The sequence below is a fragment of the Callionymus lyra genome, chromosome 5 (genome assembly GCF_982586985.1).
Source record: "Callionymus lyra chromosome 5, fCalLyr1.hap1.1, whole genome shotgun sequence".
NCBI lineage: Eukaryota > Metazoa > Chordata > Actinopteri > Syngnathiformes > Callionymidae > Callionymus > Callionymus lyra.
Window position 1 is genome coordinate 27843153 of NC_141822.1, and position 19518 is coordinate 27862670.

At 35.9% G+C, this 19518-nt stretch overlaps 1 protein-coding gene across 2 annotated transcripts in view; it reads right to left on the bottom strand.

Moving 5' to 3' along the window:
* The window catches only part of LOC148080120 (rho GTPase-activating protein 6-like), a 65105-nt gene extending 50255 nt beyond the window's left edge, over nucleotides 1-14850 (bottom strand). For both annotated transcript variants that reach the window (XR_015711343.1, XM_087791679.1), the window contains exon 1: nucleotides 14398-14850. Coding sequence is in view for 1 of the 2 variants with exons in the window: in XM_087791679.1 (XP_087647805.1) it covers nucleotides 14398-14850 (453 nt within the window). In the remaining variant the exon portion in view is untranslated. The remainder of the gene's footprint in view (nucleotides 1-14397) is intronic.
* Nucleotides 14851-19518: the final 4668 nt, after the last annotated feature.

Consider the following 19518-nt stretch of genomic DNA (forward strand, 5'->3'; position numbering starts at 1 on the left):
GTTTTACTTTACTTGTACAGGTTTTAAATGTCCGTTATCATTAAATAAATCAGGTACAGCTTGTTCGTATACACAAAGTAATACTGCAGTGAAATGTGGTGCAACTTTGTAGTTAACCAACAGTGTGACAGCTTTTTAAGCAGTGTATCACATACTGTAAAATTGGTTTGAGGTCAGTATGTTCATCAAGAGTTAAAAATCTAAGGGCAGGAGAAAATTTAAGGATTTTAAGTGCGCCTTATAGTCTGAATAATGTGAATGAAGTTATGATATTTGTCTGTTATCTTGGCTTTAATAGATATTTGCAGTGGGTCTACAAAGATTTGTCTACTAGAAGAGCTTTGTTGTAATGGGATTACGAGATGTTTAAATAAAGATTGAACCCTCTGGTTATAATGCACAACTGTGAGTAACCGGTTACACCATATTTAAAAGCCTTGACTTTGCATGTACATTTTTTTTTTTACTTTAATACCTCTTCTAAGCAGGGTTAATAACGATGAGAGGTTTTAATAGAATAAATGTTCGAGACAATAATAGAGCAGAGAAAAAACATGTTTTTCTTTCCTGCCAATCCATACTCAATTAAATAAGCAGTTATGCCAAAAATAATATTGATGATTATGTGTTTATTGAAAATAGATTAAAAATAGAGATGTGTTCTCATATTGGCGAGTATCAGTTGTTTCCTGGAACATCCTGCTTTAACGTCAGCCACGTTCGTCTCTCAGGCTAGTTCAAGTTTCCACTGCTGAGAATTCGCAGCAGACTGCGTCAGAACCTTTGAACATATAAACTATCTCTTAATGCTCACGCTCGAGAATGATGCTGCCTTTGTTCTCCCTCAACTTCCAGGGTCAGTAACGTGTTTACATCACTGAGTTGTTGCCACAGCAACAGACGGAGCTGCACAGTTATGCATCACCGTCGAGAGAAAAATAATGACCAGGTCAGCTCTGGATTCATTTTTAGACCGTTTGTCTCTGTCTATGCAGTCATGTTCACCCGGGATGTACTGTCTTGTGTAGTTACAGAGCTCAAGTGCAATTGTTGCCTTAAGTCAGGTCCGAAATGTTTTCAAGCCTTTACTGCTGTGACTCTGACCATCTTTAAGCTGTGTAAAGAGTGTACGGTAACAAGATGGGATGTTAAAGCTCTGGCACCGGAGCAACATGTAGGGCTGAATTTATCCCGACTACTCACTGGAAATCAACTGAAAATATATACAATGTCTGCATATTCCTTCTCTCTAGAGTCAATATGTGGTATGAGTTAAACCTTCTTCTAACCTCATGATGCTATAAAGTATAAATACACACATCTAAAAGGCATCCACATGACTGTGGTTACTCATTTTAGAGACAATTAAATCCCCATTATCACAAAGCCTCCCCGCTAGTTCCGGCTAATCAAACCCAGGTGGGTTTTTTTTTTTTAATCTCTCCCACTGCTACACATTCATTCTGTGAATTTATATTTAATACTATATTTTTTTTTTTATTTTTTTTATTTAATCTTTATTCTCTTTTTGTGACTTTGGGGTTGAACAAAAACATGTGATATCACTTAGATTTGCTCTAATTTGACATATTAATGCCTTATTAAATTAGTGTTATACTTGTTTTCCGAATATTGAATGACTTTCTTCTTTCAACAATTCCGGTAAACAAAAATTGGCAAATATTCATAGTTCTATTTGTCCTACATCCTCTTCATTCATTCAACAATGTTTTTCCTAAACAGTTAATGAATGGTTGCTTATTATCAATCTTAATATTTCAAGGCATTACTAAAGGAGTCAGAATGAAAAGTTTAGGGTATTTTTGGATTTATATTCTTTAATTGTACAGTATACTTAATTCCCTTTAAAGCCAATATTTTCTTTCAAATAGTCATTCTTGCGCTTAAAAAAAATCTTATGTATGTAAGCATATCAGGGCCATCAGAAAATTAAAAAGTTGAAAATAACATCAAAAATGTTGAAACTTTGTATTTTTATTGAATCAAGTTAAATTATTTTAATATTGAAGTGTTCAATCATTTCTTTATTTAAAGGTTGAATTTTATTAAAAAATTGATTTGAATCATTAAAAAAAGACCCTTTGAAATAGCTTTTGAATTTAATATTGTCGCCTTTTAAATTCAATATAAGAATGATGACATATTAGCGGCACTAAATATAATATAATACTGAATTTAAGTCTCAACAAAATTATTGAAAGATATATTTTTGAATTATAGGTATAAGAAAAACCTAGTTATTTATTTTGACTATATTCAAAAGGTTTAATTTAAACGTCAACTAATGTGTAATGAGAACTTTATAAAGTAATAAGTTCAAAACATCATCATGATGAGGGACTTACTGCATCTTGAAGAGGAAGACTTTTGAAACATGTTTTCACAGTAGTTGCCCTTTAAAAAAAACAAATTAAACCTTTCAATATACTAATTATTGAATTTGATTATTCAACAATTCAATATGCGTAACACCACCGATTTTCGCTCGCTCTCCCACATTTCTCTCTCTATATATATTTCCAGCTTAGCTGCACATACAGTGAAAATGATCGCTGCCAAAATTGCTTCATATATTAAAAACATTGTAATCCTTTTGGAAAATAGAACAAGTTGATATGTAGGAGCAATTGGACATTTGGCAACAGGTCTGCATTTCTTCGCTGATTTGGAAACTGAACAGCTTGTTTATAATGAAAATAAATGAATCATCCAATGCATCTCAGGACATTGCATAGTGAAACACCATTGTAAACCTTTCATCATGTATTAAGCATCCAAATTCAACAGTAGAAACTTTATTGACAACTTGTGTAATTATTTGATATAAAATATGTATTCAGACTGGGGCGCACAGCTGGTTCGGTTCCAGGTCAAGAGGGGAGTCAACTTGTGACCTTTGTGTGTGGAGTTTGTATGTATGTTTGGTGAAAATGTCCGTAGGTATGATTGCATGTGGGAATGGTTGTTTCTTTGTGTGCCCTGACGTACTGTCCAGGGTGTCCCCCGCCTCTTGTCTGAAGAATCTGGGAGAGTTTTAACATTGTTTAGGAGACCCTTTAAGTAGACTTTAACCAACTATCTTCAAGTAACGTCATGAGAGATAATGGCTTCTTAACCTCTTGCTCAGCATGACTATATGAACCCCACAATTCAAACGAAGAGTTCAATCTAAACAACCACTGATTATAACAGTAAAGATTTTTTTTTTGTTCAATATTTACTTTTTCATAGCTGTGCCCGTATAATTGTGCACACTATCCTGATTTAGAACAACAGCACTATAAAATCCTTTGCACATAAACACATTTTAATGTTCTGGGAATACGCTCTGCAAGGGAGAACATTGTCTCTGCCTGGAAGTGACTCTGTTCCGAACAAAACCAGTACAAACAGACGCAGTAATACGATGGTGGTGATATGTGTAAGAGCAGTCGTAGGTGTTGGTGACAGGCCAAACAACTCCAGTCCACTGGAGAGCTCTTATGAACGTACTTAGCTGCGTTAGTTACAAAAACACTAAAGAAGGCTCTGCAATCACTCCCAGAGTTTCTGCCTTCCAACCAACACATCTTACTATCAGTAGTCTTTTCTTTAAGGCCCCTTTTAAACAAGGTTTAAACCCCCGGACTGACGAAATATGTTTGAACTGCTGCGGTTATCAGTTCTTGCAGTGTTTTCCTGAGATAGGCTGGATTTGGAAGGGTCCGGGAGATATATGTGAGCAGCTGTGAGTGACCACGATGCAGCCCACCCACATTTTCAGTCTGATTCATTTTGGGGGTATGCCAATATATGTGTGAGAAGATATGACTTCATGCTGCTTCAGGGCATCTCTTGTCTTCTGCTGCTCTCTCCTGGTTTAAGGAGTACTTACACAGAAACAGTGATCATTTATACAAAACAATCTCTAGTTGAATTTTAATATTGTCAAATTCAATGATGGCAGCTTCTATGCTAATTTTTTTTTTATATATTTTAATTAACATAATGATTATAATTCTAAACATGCTGTCTTTTGACTAGATGTATGTGGCCCCAATGAGTTCAAAAATCATGGAGAAACTAACAATTTAATTTAGATTTTTTTTTCTATTATTCATCAACACTAGTCCCTAAATATGACTGCATAGGTTTTTGTTTCAGGTGATTTTTCCCCTTTTGAAATTATAATTTCAGTTTGTTGCCCCTCGAAAAAAATTATAGGATTAGTTCAAAGGTCACTCATTCTCTACTCATCCTCATGTCGATTAAGGGTTTGGATCATTATCAGAGTAATCCGTTTCTTTATAGAGTTAAAAGCAAAAATGTATGTTCATCTTAAAGTAGCGAATGATGCTTTACCTTCGTCTTAACCTTCCTCTAAAGACACACTTCAAAACATCTATTGTGCTGGTCTGTAACATCCATCTCGTATTGAATCTTCGACAAGAATAATTGTTCCAGAAAAACTTAAGAAATATTGTATTTAATGCACGTTTTTAGTGGAAGTTTAAATAATAACAAGCGGTACGAATGATAGATGTGGAACAAACTGAGCTCCAGTCACTAAATTTGAATGGTACAGGCTACATTTTTATATTTTAAATAAAAATCAATAACATAGCGTATTAAGCATTATATTAAGCTTGCTTTTATTACTTTATTTTACTTTTTTGCTCATTTAATTTTGCTTTAAAATGTATTTGCCTGACACTGCCTTAAGTGTTGAAACATACAAAAACGGTTACGAGGTAAAGGCTCTTGTCCTGTTGTTGTATAAGATTACTGAAGGATAAAATAAAACAAGAGCCTTCCCTTTTTTTGTAAACAAATGAACATTTGGTATTTGGCCACAAAATTGCAGTTAGAGTTATGACACAGGAGGGCTTAGACCCTTATAAATTATTATAAAACTAAGCTTAAGTTTAATCATCTATTGCTTTTATTGATAATACAATTATATAAAAACATTAAGTTTCAAAATGTTTTTTTAAATCAATGTTATAATAAGTCCTTAAACTAAGAACCTCAACCTCAAGTTATATTTTAGTTCAGTTTTATAGTTTCACTCTAAACTTATAAGGGCTACATAAAAACTAAGAGGCACACTTGGCCAGGACTTGGAAGAATAACTATTTAATTTTAATGGCAGCTGAAGGAGACATATAATGCAGTAAAAAAAATTCTGGAACATTCTAACATTTATGACTTAAAATAGTCTTTTCTGGTTTCATGTGTTCTCAAAAAATGGTCTTGTTCTGACAAAAGGTTTAACCCAAATCATTATTTTCCACTAGATGGTGATGTTGTACTCTTAAAGTGATTCCTGACTGTCATGACTTCATAATGCTACAGACTTTCTTTTCGACCTCAAACAAGAAATCAAATCGTTTAGATGTCAAATAAAGTGAGAAACCTGTAAAATCTGACACAAGCTTCAACACACATCTGCAACCAATGCACCAAAAACCACACATTAGATTTCAGCACAGCACTTACTCTGACACCATGGTTGTAATAAGAGTTTGTGTTACAATGTCATATAATAATACGTACACATTATTCCCCAAAATGTTACCGACGCTCGAGTTCAAATGCTTAAAAGGGATTTTTCTCTACAAATGTCAAAGGAAAGTTTAAATGTTTATCTTCTTTGCTTTACTGTGGAAATAAAAGTAGCACTTAACATGGAATGCTCCAAAGGTATATGAGTTCTACCTTACAGCTAATGTAGTTAAATATGCTGTAAATGTAACTTTAACCACTCAAACCTGAGGCTTTGAAGTGGTCCATTTGTTTTATAGAGATTACAAAGTCAGGGTGTTTCATTCATTTTTTTCATTGTAAGTTTTCACATTTTACTAGGGTGCTGATACGAAAAGATGGGTTGATGAAGCTTCATTTCATTTTTTTTAAACTGAGAATACCACTTTCTTCTATATTTAAGTGACATGCAAGCTTTAGAGACATATATAAAGGTCTTTAAAAAGCAATGTTTAAGATGCGTTCTTAATATGTGTACCCCATACTCACTGTTAATGCTGTCAAACAACATTTAGAACACAAGATATTGCTGTAATCTGTTTGAAATATTTCATTTTCTGTCAGTGGAGAAACCAAAATAGCAATCCACTTTTTTTCATTTTCATTTATTTGTCAAAGGTTGTACTCCCTTACATTCTTACCACTTGATTTATAATCTGGAGGAGGTCTTGGCGTGTGTTTTTAAGACAAATACTTGGCCTGGCGTTTGGCCAGTAGCCAATGTTTAACACATTCATGATGAGCAAGTCCAAACATTGTGTTCATTTACAATAAAGATCCCAAAAAGTACAATTTGAGCGAAATACATAGAAAAGTAATACAGGAAGTTGTCGGGTCACTCAGTCAGGACAGTGTCCTCTGTCAGTCGGAGCCCTTCGGCCTCAGTGAAAAGATCTGACCCACAATCCCAAGTAAGTTAATTCTTGATTCTTCCTGCCAGAGGGAGCTTGGATTTACAGATGACATCATGAGGAATAACTTTATTATCATAAGTGGGTGAATGAAAACTACAGGCTGCTGATTCAAAATATAAACGCCCTTACATAATAAAAAACATTTTTAATAAGTTGTAGTTCGAAAAAGAAAGCCTTTATCATGCAGAATGTTTAATAAAACACCTTGTAGTATGAAATGTCCTATAAAGAAGTTTGTAGACAAAATACTTTATTTAAATCAGACATATGAAGTAAAGAAAAAACCGATAAAAAAGAATAAAATGCAGCTTGATCAAATCAAAAACAAAATTGGATTTCATTCCTCTGGGCTCTTTTTTCCCAAACAACAGGACAGGATATGAAGTTGTGGAGTTTCTTTATCTAGATTGTAGCCCAAGAAAATTCTTGATTAAATGTAGAGATGAATCATGCATCTGCAGAATCGTGGATCATCCCACATACATTGCAAAAAAATATTTATTTCTGTCTTTTTTAAAAGACGCAAAAATGCATCCTTGCCGCTGCTTCTAAAAGTATCCTCTCCAAGTTGATGATTCTCAAGTTGAGTGCACGGATGAGAGGTTGTGAACTTGACCCGGCATCAGTGGGGGGAAGGCTCTCTGGTCCATGTCAAACCACATTACAAGGAAGATTAGTGGACGCAGATATACACCAGGGGATACACATTATTTGCCTTCAAGGCTGAAAATTGCACAATTAGATTATGAGATCATTGCTTTCACGTTGTAAGAAAGAAAAATTCACATAGAGTTGTGTGTAACTGCACAGTTTTAAACCAAGCTGGCAGTTTAATGGACAACAGATAGAGGTTCTGGCTGCGGAAATTAATGTTTACTCTCAGTGTGATTCTGTTTTTCGGGCTCTTTTACTCCCAATGGTTGGGGAAAAAAACATCCCAGAGGAGAAATCCAATTCCTGAGCTGAAACACTTCCACAAACCGCCTTGCTGTGTTGTAGTTTTTTGTTTTTTTATTTCTTTTGAGATTGCTGCTACAGATATCAAGTTCCTCCACATAAATGAGCAGGGATTTGAAATGTTTTCACACTATGCACCACATTGGATCATTGGATATGCTCTTTGAACTTTATTGTCCTCACATGTCAAAATATATGAAACTTAAACGTCACATATTGTTGTTTTACTGTCACTTGAAATTAAATGGATATGACAATCTGTATAGTCACAGGTAGTTGCTGCTTCATAACACAAGAAAACCTGTATGAGTGAACTGTGGTTCAAGTTCTGCATCAGGCTTCATGAAGCCAATATGACGATACCCTCTAATGTAATTTTATTTTGTCGAGCCATTTCCAGTCTTATCTATTGTTTCCCCTTGTGCTGTTGGAAGTTGTCGGGGGCGGTTCCAGACATTGACTGGCAGGGGCTCCTATTGGCACATGGCTGCCAACAATGTTCCCAATCATCCAACCCCTCTTATACACCGGACTTTCCGCAAACCGTCGTTAGCTCGTCTTACAGTTCTGCCTGGAATGACGGGGTTCCCTCACTCCAAGATTCATTGATTAATATTGTGATTTAATTGTTCTTATTTGTCAAGGCTTTTCGTTACTACTTTTTTTTTTGGTTAATTTGTATTTATTAAGATTTGCAATCTGAATGTGAAATAGATCTTTGCCTCCATTTTGTGGACTGTTAGTAGTGTTTTTTGTGTGAACTGGACTGTGTGAATTGTACATTAAATTGTAAATGTATTCATTTAAACGTCTGTCCATTGTGTTCCACTGTCTCCTAGGTTACAAGGAACAGTTAAACAGTTTAAAATGCCTGTTCTTCATATCGCCAGCTTGGGTCTGTACTGGTCCCTGGGCTCTTTACAGACCCCTGTCCACCTCCATGATGTTCAGCCAGTTGTAGACCAGCATGAACATGGTGCCTCAGAGCCCTCTCATGCAGGCCACGGTGAGAAGCTTCCAGATCACTTCTGTCAGGAATCGTAAACGCGTTGGTCAGCCTCATCATCGGCTATGCTAGGAACTCATATCTGGCTGTTCTCTGGGGTCTCCAATGCTTGATGCTAGCTTTCCAAATTCTGTTGGCTTTTTCAAACCATGTCCTGGAAATAAATTGACAGCTACCCTGATTTATGTGTTGAGCTCTCAATCCACCATTCTGTCACTTGCAAACTGTACTCACACACAGCGTCTTATTCTCAAATCTTGGCAGAACTTCAGACCTGCCTAAAAACAAATGGTGCCTGGCTGTACACAGATCTGATGACCTCTTGTATGGTCACTGCTTATGAAGGTTAGCTGACAGTGAAGAGCAATATTTTGCGGGCCTTAAATGATCACTTCAATATGTCTGAAGATTAAATATAGTGTTGCACACACAACATTCTAGCAAGTGTCAGCAATAACTTATATAGCAGCTAAGCTACGTTAAGGAAAAGCGATAAACAGGAGTGAAACTTTCCGCCTATGAACAACTATAAATGATGTCAAAACAAAAGTAGAGAAAAAGGAAAGCAAAACTCAGTCAGTGAAAGCATCGCCACAGTTCTTGGTTCATTTTATTATTAATTTTAGGAGGGGTGTTAGCAAGAATCTGATGATGCAATACACTGTATATCATGATACAGGGTAAGAAAGTTTTATTTGTAAAGGTGTCAGCAATATTGTATATTGCGATATATTAGCAGTACTTCACTCTGAGAACTTGACTATTGAATAAGTCAAGCTATTGAAGAAGTAGAACGGCTTACATTTGTTTTGAAATTTAAATATGTCCAAATATCAGTCTTAAAAGCTGTTGGAGTCGACTGTCTCCTCTTGTCCTCAGTCATCAGGGAGGATTTCATTGAGGACTTAATAACTGCTGCCATCTAGCAGCCATAGGTTTAATTGCAACACAGAAAAATAACAAATTCCATGAATATTTGCATGTTAATTGTACATAATGTATAATGTAATGTAATCATTTTACACACCCTTTATAAAAACAAAATTGACGTAAAAGAAATAATGTAAATAAAAAATATCCCAAAAAAGATATGATACACCACTAGTACTAGTAAATTAAAAAAAAACATATTTTTAACAAAACCTATAACAATAGATTCCGTCATTGACTTTAAACAAACACAATCACCTCAGCTTTACCTCAAACCCTTTCTGTGAGGCAGCCACATAACCACTGCACCACTTGTGTATAAATATACATATAAACACAACGTCCAGATTCAAACTGATTAATTGTTTTTTAACCCTTTCTTTAACCCAGTGGTTTCCAATAAAATGCCATCCTAAGATGTCAACAAACATGCAGAAATAATTCTGCTTGAAATAAAAATGACTCAACCATGCAAATACTAAAAATGAACAGATTCAAATCTGTGGATTCCAGACCTTCAACAATGTGTAAATGATGTTTAAACACTTCAGTATGAACTGTATTTTGTGGGTCTGTACTTTTCACCCTTGTGCATAAACAATTACAAACATATGGAGAGGCTTGCATATTTGAGAATACAAGGAGTCATGTTGCATGACTTCAGATAAATGACTCAACCACCTTGAGTCATGTACTGATTGGATGTAGCAGAAGCAACTGGATTGCATTATATCCAACGGAGACGATTCAAAACAAGACTCAAAACATGTCATTTTAGTATTTACTCTTCATTAAAAGAAATACATTTTGTCCAAGGAACCACGTTTAGCCCTGACTCTGCTTTTCATTATCTAGTAACAAAATACCAAACATTTGTCATTGCGTACAAGATTATTTTGTTATTTTGTAAGACAATAGCACACTAAAAAATAGACTTCACTGCTTGAGCTAAGTTTGTCCCCGTGTTCATTATAAATCAACAATTAAATAAATGGTCTCCATTATATATATATTATATTCTCCATTCACACTAATTTTTAATACTTCATTGAAGCTATTTTGGTGTCAACATAACCATGGAAAAATCTGAAGCCATCATTGTCAATAAAACTGTCAGTCATTGCATGTTGTATAAACCATTAAATACAAACGTTGTCTCTGCTTTTCTTCTCGCTTTATGTCTTTTCTACCTCCTTAAAAAGGCAAAGTAGCACACTGTTCTGCACAGGCTTTCATCTCCAGCACAAATATGTGTAAATTCTAAGCTAGCACGTTCTAACATTTTTTTTTTACTTCTCATGTCTTGATCTCTGTTTGTTTAAATTTGGGGAACGTACAGCGCAGGATGTGAATGTTAAATGGGATTATGTAGGATGATTTGTACAAATGTACTTATCTTGAAGTGGTAGCAAAAGTTTTACCGGTTAGATTGTCGGGTACTTTTTAGACAGTGACCTGTTTTGAATCATAAAACTTTTATTGCCAGTTTTGTTTACACAACACAGGAACCAAAATAATGAAATACATTTCCCAAGTCCTATAAATGATTAGAGCCTTTCTTAGTAGTTCTTACTAGCTAAAGCAAAAAAGTAGTGATGGATTAATGAAGCTTCATGAAGCATTATCCAAATTTCCGGGGTCCCCTAGATCAGGGGTCTCCAATCTTTTTCGTACCACGGACCAGTTAAATGATTAGATTCATGCTGCTCTATAATGTATTTCTTTGAACAGCTATGAAATTTAAACTTTAAATCCTTTTTTAACTGAGTGCGCCACCTACTGATCTCTAAAGAATGAGACAATGCTTTAGGAAGCTTCATCATTAGAAAGAATCCATACATACGTTGAGAAAACCTTTAAAACATTCAGAAGGCCAGATTAAACATGATAACCACAAAAAGTTTGATAACTTTAAGTTTTTTAAAGATCACTTTTCACCAATGATGATAACTACATTAAAATACACCAATGAAGCTTTGTGAAGGTAGGTAGTGCGTTCAGTTTACTTGATACAGATAAGTGCCTTGTAGTGGGCTCTGAATTATTCATGAAGCTTCATTAGCACATCCTTCAGACACAGAGCTGCTAAGCAAAAGATTTTTAACCACTAAATAGGTTGAAAAACACATCATTATATGATGAATCAATACTTTCTCTGAGTTACATTTAATACATCTCTTCTAGTGGACTTCTATTTCACACAACATCAAAACACTTGAATGCAGAATTTTTGAGAAATTTATATTTATAACAACATGTTTTTTTCTATGTCAGTTTATCATTAATTATCCCAAGTTACAATCAATGACTGCCTGACTAACCATCTCAGACATATAACGTTAAAAAATGGCATGTTTATGGTGCTATAAATCAATAATTATCTAAATGTACAACCAGTAGACTACTATAGTCAGACAAACTACTATACGCTCAAAATATCAAAACAATTCTCTGTAGACTTTTAGAAAAATTAAAAATCAAATCATCTTGTATTATTCATCTATAACATTGCCAAAGATGACAAGGTTTATGATGCTTTAGATGGCATGGAGGTGAGAAAATCAGTCTTAAGGTCAAAATGAACATTAAAAAAGGCAGATTGTTTTTCCTCAAGCATTTCATGACACTTCAACATCAGTCAACTTCCGAACACTTGGCAGCCTTGCTAGTAATATCATGTTACGAAAGGCCATCAGTTAAGCTCTATATCTTGACAATATCCGCTGCTTTCATTGCTTTCGTCAGTTATATCAAACCTTACATACACAATAAACACATTTTACATGATCACGATTCATATTGTTTTCAAACACATTCTTGTGACCTACGCTCAGCTAGCACCACTTAAAAACACATTGTAAAAACTATGCATGGAATGTGAGGGGTAATTGTTTTGCAGAATGATCTGCTTTAAGCCCACGTATTCTTCTCATATTTCCTTAAATGATTGCTTTTCAGCTTCTATGAGTCGGTTCTCAGGCAACAGGAGTCCACTGATGAAATTTGCATGTGCAGTGTCACAACAATACCACCTTAACTAAACCAGTCACAAGGTTCTGGTTACACTTTTTTTTTTTGGGGGGGAAGGGGGGGTTGAAAAGAAAAGTGTAACTAAGTGTTCAAACCAACCAAACATTCATTCTTTGTTGAAGTGTGATTATATAATAAAAACCTCACACCTGGCAGAGAGTTTGAAAACGCTCCAGACCAGCATCGTTACGGTGCGCTGTTTTTACAAACGCTCTAAGGTACAATAACTCCGAGGTCCAGATTGTGTTAAAAACGGCTGGTGTCCTCATGTTATCCTAAGAGGGCAGTGACCGTTAGAGGGAGGGGTGGACGCTATGGAAAATACAGTTTAAGGGTGACGGGAAACTACTTTGCTCAACCTTTTTTTTTTTTCAACATCTCCGAGTGCAAGAAAGTAACGGGATAGGATATCACACACATACACACACCAAGATAGCAGAGCTGCAGCAGCTCAACGATGGGAGAGCTGTTTAGAGGCTGCATGACTTTGACCCTTTGACCACTCCCAGTCGTGAGAACCGTGGCCCTGAGCTTGTGTCTGCTAGACCTCTCTCACACAGCAGCAGCCAACGTCGGTCAGAGAAAAATCAAAACACACATCAGCTTAGAGAGGGGAGTGAGAAAATCTACAAAAGAACTTATCATACCTTTCCAGCAGTGCGTATGGACCCGTGCCAACTATTCACCCTATAAAGCCCCCCTGCTAAAAATAAGTCGGTAAGGTATGTTTTAGAGTAGATTTAATGGTTTGTTTGTTTTTTTTATTTCGTTGTTTTTTTTCAATCTGTGCTGTCCAAAATGAGAAAAGCAGTCAAGTGTGAATAAAAGGAGGGATTTGTTGAATGTTTTTCATTAAAAATGTTGCTCTAAGGAGCGCCAACACTCCTCCTGTTAATGGGCCCTTGGACGAAGGAATAGTTCAAGAATTGGACGCATTGTACTATAACTGGTCATAGTGTGAAATGTGTTCATCACATTTCTTCATAAATGATGAATCCCAAGTTCAACCGGCAACTACATGTACTGAACTCAATGACCCGAGCAGAATCATGTGCCGATAATAAGACAGATTTAGTGTCAAATGATTTGAATTATCACTTAATTATCAAATCTTACATGAATTCACAATGTTAGCATGACCTTGGCAACTTTCTTTAAGGCAAGAAAATGCTATTATTTTCTAACAATATTATGAACAACTGAAAGTTTTACAACACACAGCAAAATAGCACAAAGTAGTGGAGGAAAACTTTCTAATTAAATAAGCAGAACTTAACTTTACTCCTAGTCATTAACAAATATCTGTGCACCCAAATATCGACAACATCCAACAGCTAAAGAAGTATGTAGGTTCCTCAACTCTTCTTTGGGTCATGAGTGAAAAGTTTCATGATACCCCTGATAATCAAATCCTAATTCTTATTGTAGTATTGCAGTACTTGACTGAGTCTGGCATTGTTGAATTTATATATCTGGTCTTATATATATACATGTATATATATTTATGTATCTTTCATACATCTTCACTATCACTGATTTTTCATTTGTTTGGAACCCAAAATATGTCCGAAACATCAGCTTTAACCCCTGGTGTTTCCTCTGGGTCAAGGTGACCCAGTGGCCCAGAAAAAAAAACACATTAGTTTGAGGTATTGTCTCTGGGGTCAAATTGAATTTGGCTTCTAGAAATGCAAGAGCTGTTGCAGAGGTTTTGGAGTAGACTGTATCCCCTCATCCTCAGTCGCTGCTGGGATCGAGGGAGATTTCATTGTTCCTTTAGCTGCCTTAATTTAAATTGCAAAACAAAAATGAAGAAGAAAAAAAAAAGGTTTTATTTTTGCATGCAATTATTATCTTCATAAATATTCTACTGTAGTTTAGAAAATACAAAAAATAAATTGTGGTTTGAAAAGTACATTTTCTTTTTGAATATTTGATTTATTTAATTTTATATCGCGATATATCGGTGTTGTTACCCATCTAGTTGTATCGTTTTCTGCAACTTCTGCAACTAACCTCAGACTTCCAGACGACGTAGACGTGAGAGGAGGAAGGCTGGATCCGCTTCTGGAGCCATCTCCGAGGCGAGAAGAGAGTCCCGGTGCTCCCGGACGGAGCTCCGCCGGGACTCCGGACCAGGAACGGTAAATCCCCGGCAGTATTCCGTTTGGTTCTCTTCACCACATCATAGTCGAAATGGAAGTTTGATGAAGGCGATACATCCAGAGGGATCGACGGGGTCGACAGGGATGGCGAGATGGGCTCCTTCAGGCTCAGAGCTTTGCCGCGGGTCCCCGGCTTGACGAGGAGTCGCTCCGGGGAAACACCTGCGTCCTCCCCGCTGTCACACTGGCGGATGAGCGCCGGGTCCAGGCTGCGGGTCTGACGCAGACGCCGCTTGGTCAGGGCTTTGGAGGCGGGCGAGGAGCAGGAGAACACGCTGTGGAGAAGCCCACCGGTCGCGGACATTTTTTTTTAGAACTTATTCGGACATGGACTCCTTAGGAAGTTCTCCGGGAGTCCTGGGTGTCCCCGAGCAGACGCGGGGCCGGGGAGGAGGGCAGCATCGGGGCTGCAGAGGCTGCGCAACAGGGAGGAGGAGAGAGGAGGGTGGTCTGGTCTGGTTCTGCCGCTCCTCTGGACGAGCCAGGGGGGACATGGAGGGAGGAGTGGGGGTGCCTCGGCTCAGTCAGGGGTGGGGGGGATGACATGTCTTCGATGGGGAAAACTTAAAAATAAATATGAGGATATTCTATAATTAGCTTATTATAAATAATTTATCCCTTTAAATCTGTTGCATTCAAAGATTCTAAAGAAAACAAAAACACTTATTTTCAATATATTTATTAAGTAATAAAGTGTTTACTTTATTGGGTTGTACATAATTTTAATGAAAGATTCTGAAGGAAATATGTACATTTAAATATGTACAATTATCATTATTATGGTTATTATTAAATGACATTATATAACGAGCTTTTAGTCTTTATTGGATTATATGTCATTTCAATGTATTTTATATTATTCCATTTTTTTATTTATTTTGTTTTTAATATTTATTATCAATAACTAAAAGGACATTTATTGTCCTTTTAAAACTCTTCACTGGCTTCCAGTTTCTTTCAGGATCAACTTTAAAATGCTGGTTCTTTCTTTCAAATCTACTCATGGTCAGGCTCCTCCTTACATCACTGATCTGATCCAGCCTTACACCCCAGCTCGGGTTCTGAGGTCTGTGGATCAGAATCTACTGATGGTTCCTCGCACACGGTTCCGGACCAGAGGAGAGAAATCCTTCCAGGCTGTTGATCCTAAGCTTTGGAATGGTCTTCCTCTTTCTTTACGCTTGATGGATCTACTGACTCCTTTAAGAAACATCTTAAGACGTTTTTATTTGTTCAGGTTTTTCCTTGATTTTCTGGAACTCCTGTTGTGTTATCAGTTTTATCTTGCCCTTTAAAGTATATACTTTATTGAGTATTGTTTTGATTGTTTAAGCGCTTTGTGACCCTGTTCTGGAAAAGTGCTATACAAATAAACCTTACTTACTTACTTACTTACTTACATTCTAAGCTTCTTAATTGAATTGTACATCATTTTTAAGTGCTTGTATTTAAATATTCCAAAGAAAAAACTATTTCTTATTATAATTAACAATTTAAAATAAAATATATGTAGACCTAATATATTATAATGACATTAAATAATTTGAGTTTAGTTTATGGCTTCAGTGCATATAAATTATCAATTTATATAATACGATTTACAAGCGATCAATGCGCAAAAAAGGACAAATAATAATAAAACAAAAAATGTGAAAATTGACTTCAAATCAAGATCTTCAACAAGTTATAAAGAGAGTTGATCTAGTAATAACATTGTAAGATTGCCATCAGGAACATTTATAAATGGTCACTTTTATTGTAGTATTTTTGACCTCAGAGGGCGCATGTGCCCCGAGCTGCACTTTACCCGGGTCTGAGCCAACTTAATAAGAAGACTTGTTTGTTTTGGTTTACCAGATGTTTGAGCACTGAATTTGTGACTATTTTTGTTTGCAATAACAAACAATCCCAGGTTCTTTTTAAAAATACATCATTTTTTTCCAATTACTGTTAAAAAAAAATAGAATAATCATAGACAAGGTTAAGATTTTGCACTGGGTAATAATAGGAGTATTAATCCATCATCTTAATCCAGTTTAGCATGTGGGAATAATACGCCTGCTCACTGCTATTATTAGCCCTGCAATAATCGAATAGTGGTTTAATAACTGTTCTAAATTCACCTGGGACCACGGCTATGTAAAACAGTCCATGTTTACACAGATGCTAGTGGCTAAGCCCTGTCTGCAATAGTTCAGAGTCAGACTGAACAATGTTGCTCTGCTGGTGTGTGAAAGCATGGGAAAAATGAAAGGAGCCAGCAGGAGAGCTAAGAGGAGGGTGCCGGACGTCTGATAAAGGAGCTTATGAAGCTTTGTGGCATGAAACACTCACACACATACGAACAACACAGAATGACATGACACTGATAACAGCTGAGATAGAGGGGAACCTGTCTAAAAACAGTGCACAAGGAGGGAAGAATGGGAGAGAGCACGAGTGTGAACACAAAAAGTAAACATCAGGGAGGTTTTTAAATAAGCATGGGCTTGAACATTTTATTAATAGGGCAATTTAGCGCATGGTTACACCCAAATTTCAGGGGATTTATCATCAGACTCTACTCTGTTGGTCATTACATTGAAAGTTGTTTTGACACAAACAGACAGGAAGTCACCAAAAAAACAACAATTTGCAGCAGAACAAAATAAGTTGGTAGGTGGGTAGGTAGGTAGGTAGGTAGGTAGGTAGGTGGGTAGGTTGGTAGGTAGGTAGGTAGGTAGGTAGGTAGGTAGGTAGGTAGGTAGGTAGGTAGGTAGGTAGGTGGGTAGGTTGGTAGGTAGGTAGGTAGGTGGGTAGGTTGGTAGGTAGGTAGGTAGGTAGGTAGGTAGGTAGGTAGGTAGGTAGGTGGGTAGGTTGGTAGGTAGGTAGGTACAGATACAGATACATAAGTAGATCGATGGATTGTGTAAATAAGTAGCTAAAATGTATTTGCCAAGCCACCTTTTACCATAAATAATGAATTAAGGAAAGAGAAAAGAAAGAGTTATCAAATATAATTGTCGTCTGTGGTTTGAATAGAATCTTATATTGAGGTACGCACACATCTTTCAAAAATGTTATAGCATGAACAACATCCTTAAACATTCAGGCTTCCAAGGAACTCATCAGTTACACCAGGAGTGATGATCATCATACTTGGGATTGCGTGTAATAATGGAAAAAATGTGCACAGTCAACATTAGACACTCCTACTGTCCGAGCGCAGGTGAGTAAATCATTTGACTTATTCTTCAAGCTGCTAAGCGCTATTATCCTCCATCCTTATTTGGTAGTCAAGCAAAGGGTGAGTCTGCCTGGAACCTGAAAGGTATTAGGATGTATTACAACTGCTTTTTTTATCTTAACAATAAGCATGTTACAGTATCAATCATCTTGATTAGAATGTGTTTTGAGAAAAAATACATTGATCTGATAAGAAAGCAAGAAAGATAAGAGATACAGTAAATTCAAGTTAGCCTGTCGACTCATCACCTCATGTGCCTCTCCTTATAAAATATTTATTTGAATCCTTAGATACAAAAAGTGACTTTTGCAAAGTAATGGAAACACAAGAATACTAGTTCAAGGGTCAAACGGTCGATTACCTCAGTAGAGAAGGCTGATGTCAACTGAGCGGCCTTAACTTTATAACCTATGAGACATGTTGATTTATGTCCATCTTCTGTTACTGTAGGCGAGAATATCACTCCCAACTTCTTAAATATACTCGGTTTCTGGTTACTTTAAAACCATTGCTTATTTTAGGCTCTTGCAGCAGAGTGAAAACATTGCCCGGGGAGTTATTAATAATTTCATGGCCAGACTCCTAATCAGACACAGATGGTGTTTCTGATCGACAGGGTTTGGACCTGGTGACCTCCGTAGAAGTGTTGAAGTGTTTGAAAAATTAGATCAGCCTATTTTACTGTCATAAAAGGTGTAGGGGGAAGGTGAGCATTACGTTTCATGCAAAGGATGCAATAAAAATATTTCTGGAAATATACTGACATCTGCTGGTAAGTCCCCTGGAAGTCATTTCCTGTTTAAGCAGGAGAGGGGTCACATTTAATAAATACAGTGACTGTTGTGAGGGGCCATCATGAAAAAGTCGCGAAAAGGCGAAATATAAAGTAATAAATTAATGTAAAAAATACATCTAAGAAATTCAGATTACGTATGCTTATAATTACCATTTTATGTAACTATTATTTTTATTATATGTTTGAAAAAAATATTTAGCAAAATATGTTTAGGGGCAATACTCACAAAAAAATGAGGAAAACAGAGGACAAAAGTCCTAAAACAAAGATTCTATATTCAGAGTTAGAGTTGAAGAATTAATGAATACTACAAAAAGGGACTAAATAAAAGTAAGGGCCACATGAATACAGTCAAAACACTTTACCCATGTCTTTGCTGAAGACTAACAATGTGGATTATTATTTATTAATTTTGAGCTGAATCTCCGGTATTAGCTCATTTATTAAACGTTGATATGAAGGTTTTCCTTATTATTATTGTTTTTATTAATAATAATTAATTACAATTAATATTATCATTATGTTACCAGTGTATCTAAGTATATTCTTATAGTCAGAAACATTATTTTGCTTACTCAAGTTTATTTTTTACTTAATCTGACCTTAATATAAAGCCTTTTCATGTATTTGTATGATTGTGTAAATAATAGTAAATATAATATTAAACAAAAAAGGGTAAACTATATCTTGTTGAGTCCGTTGGAACTAAAAGTACAGTTACATGCATTTAAAAATATTATTATTTGTATTGTTGTCGTTGTTAGAATTATTATATAGTATATATTTATAAAGTGTGTACATTTAGGACAAAACGTTTAAAAAATAAAAATACAAAAAACGTACAAATGATTCAAGAAGATATTGAAGTCTTTAATTATTGAAAAAGGCTTCATGGTAAATTATAATATTTGTATGGGTAGCTGAGTATTTTCCTTTTTTTTCTAAACACA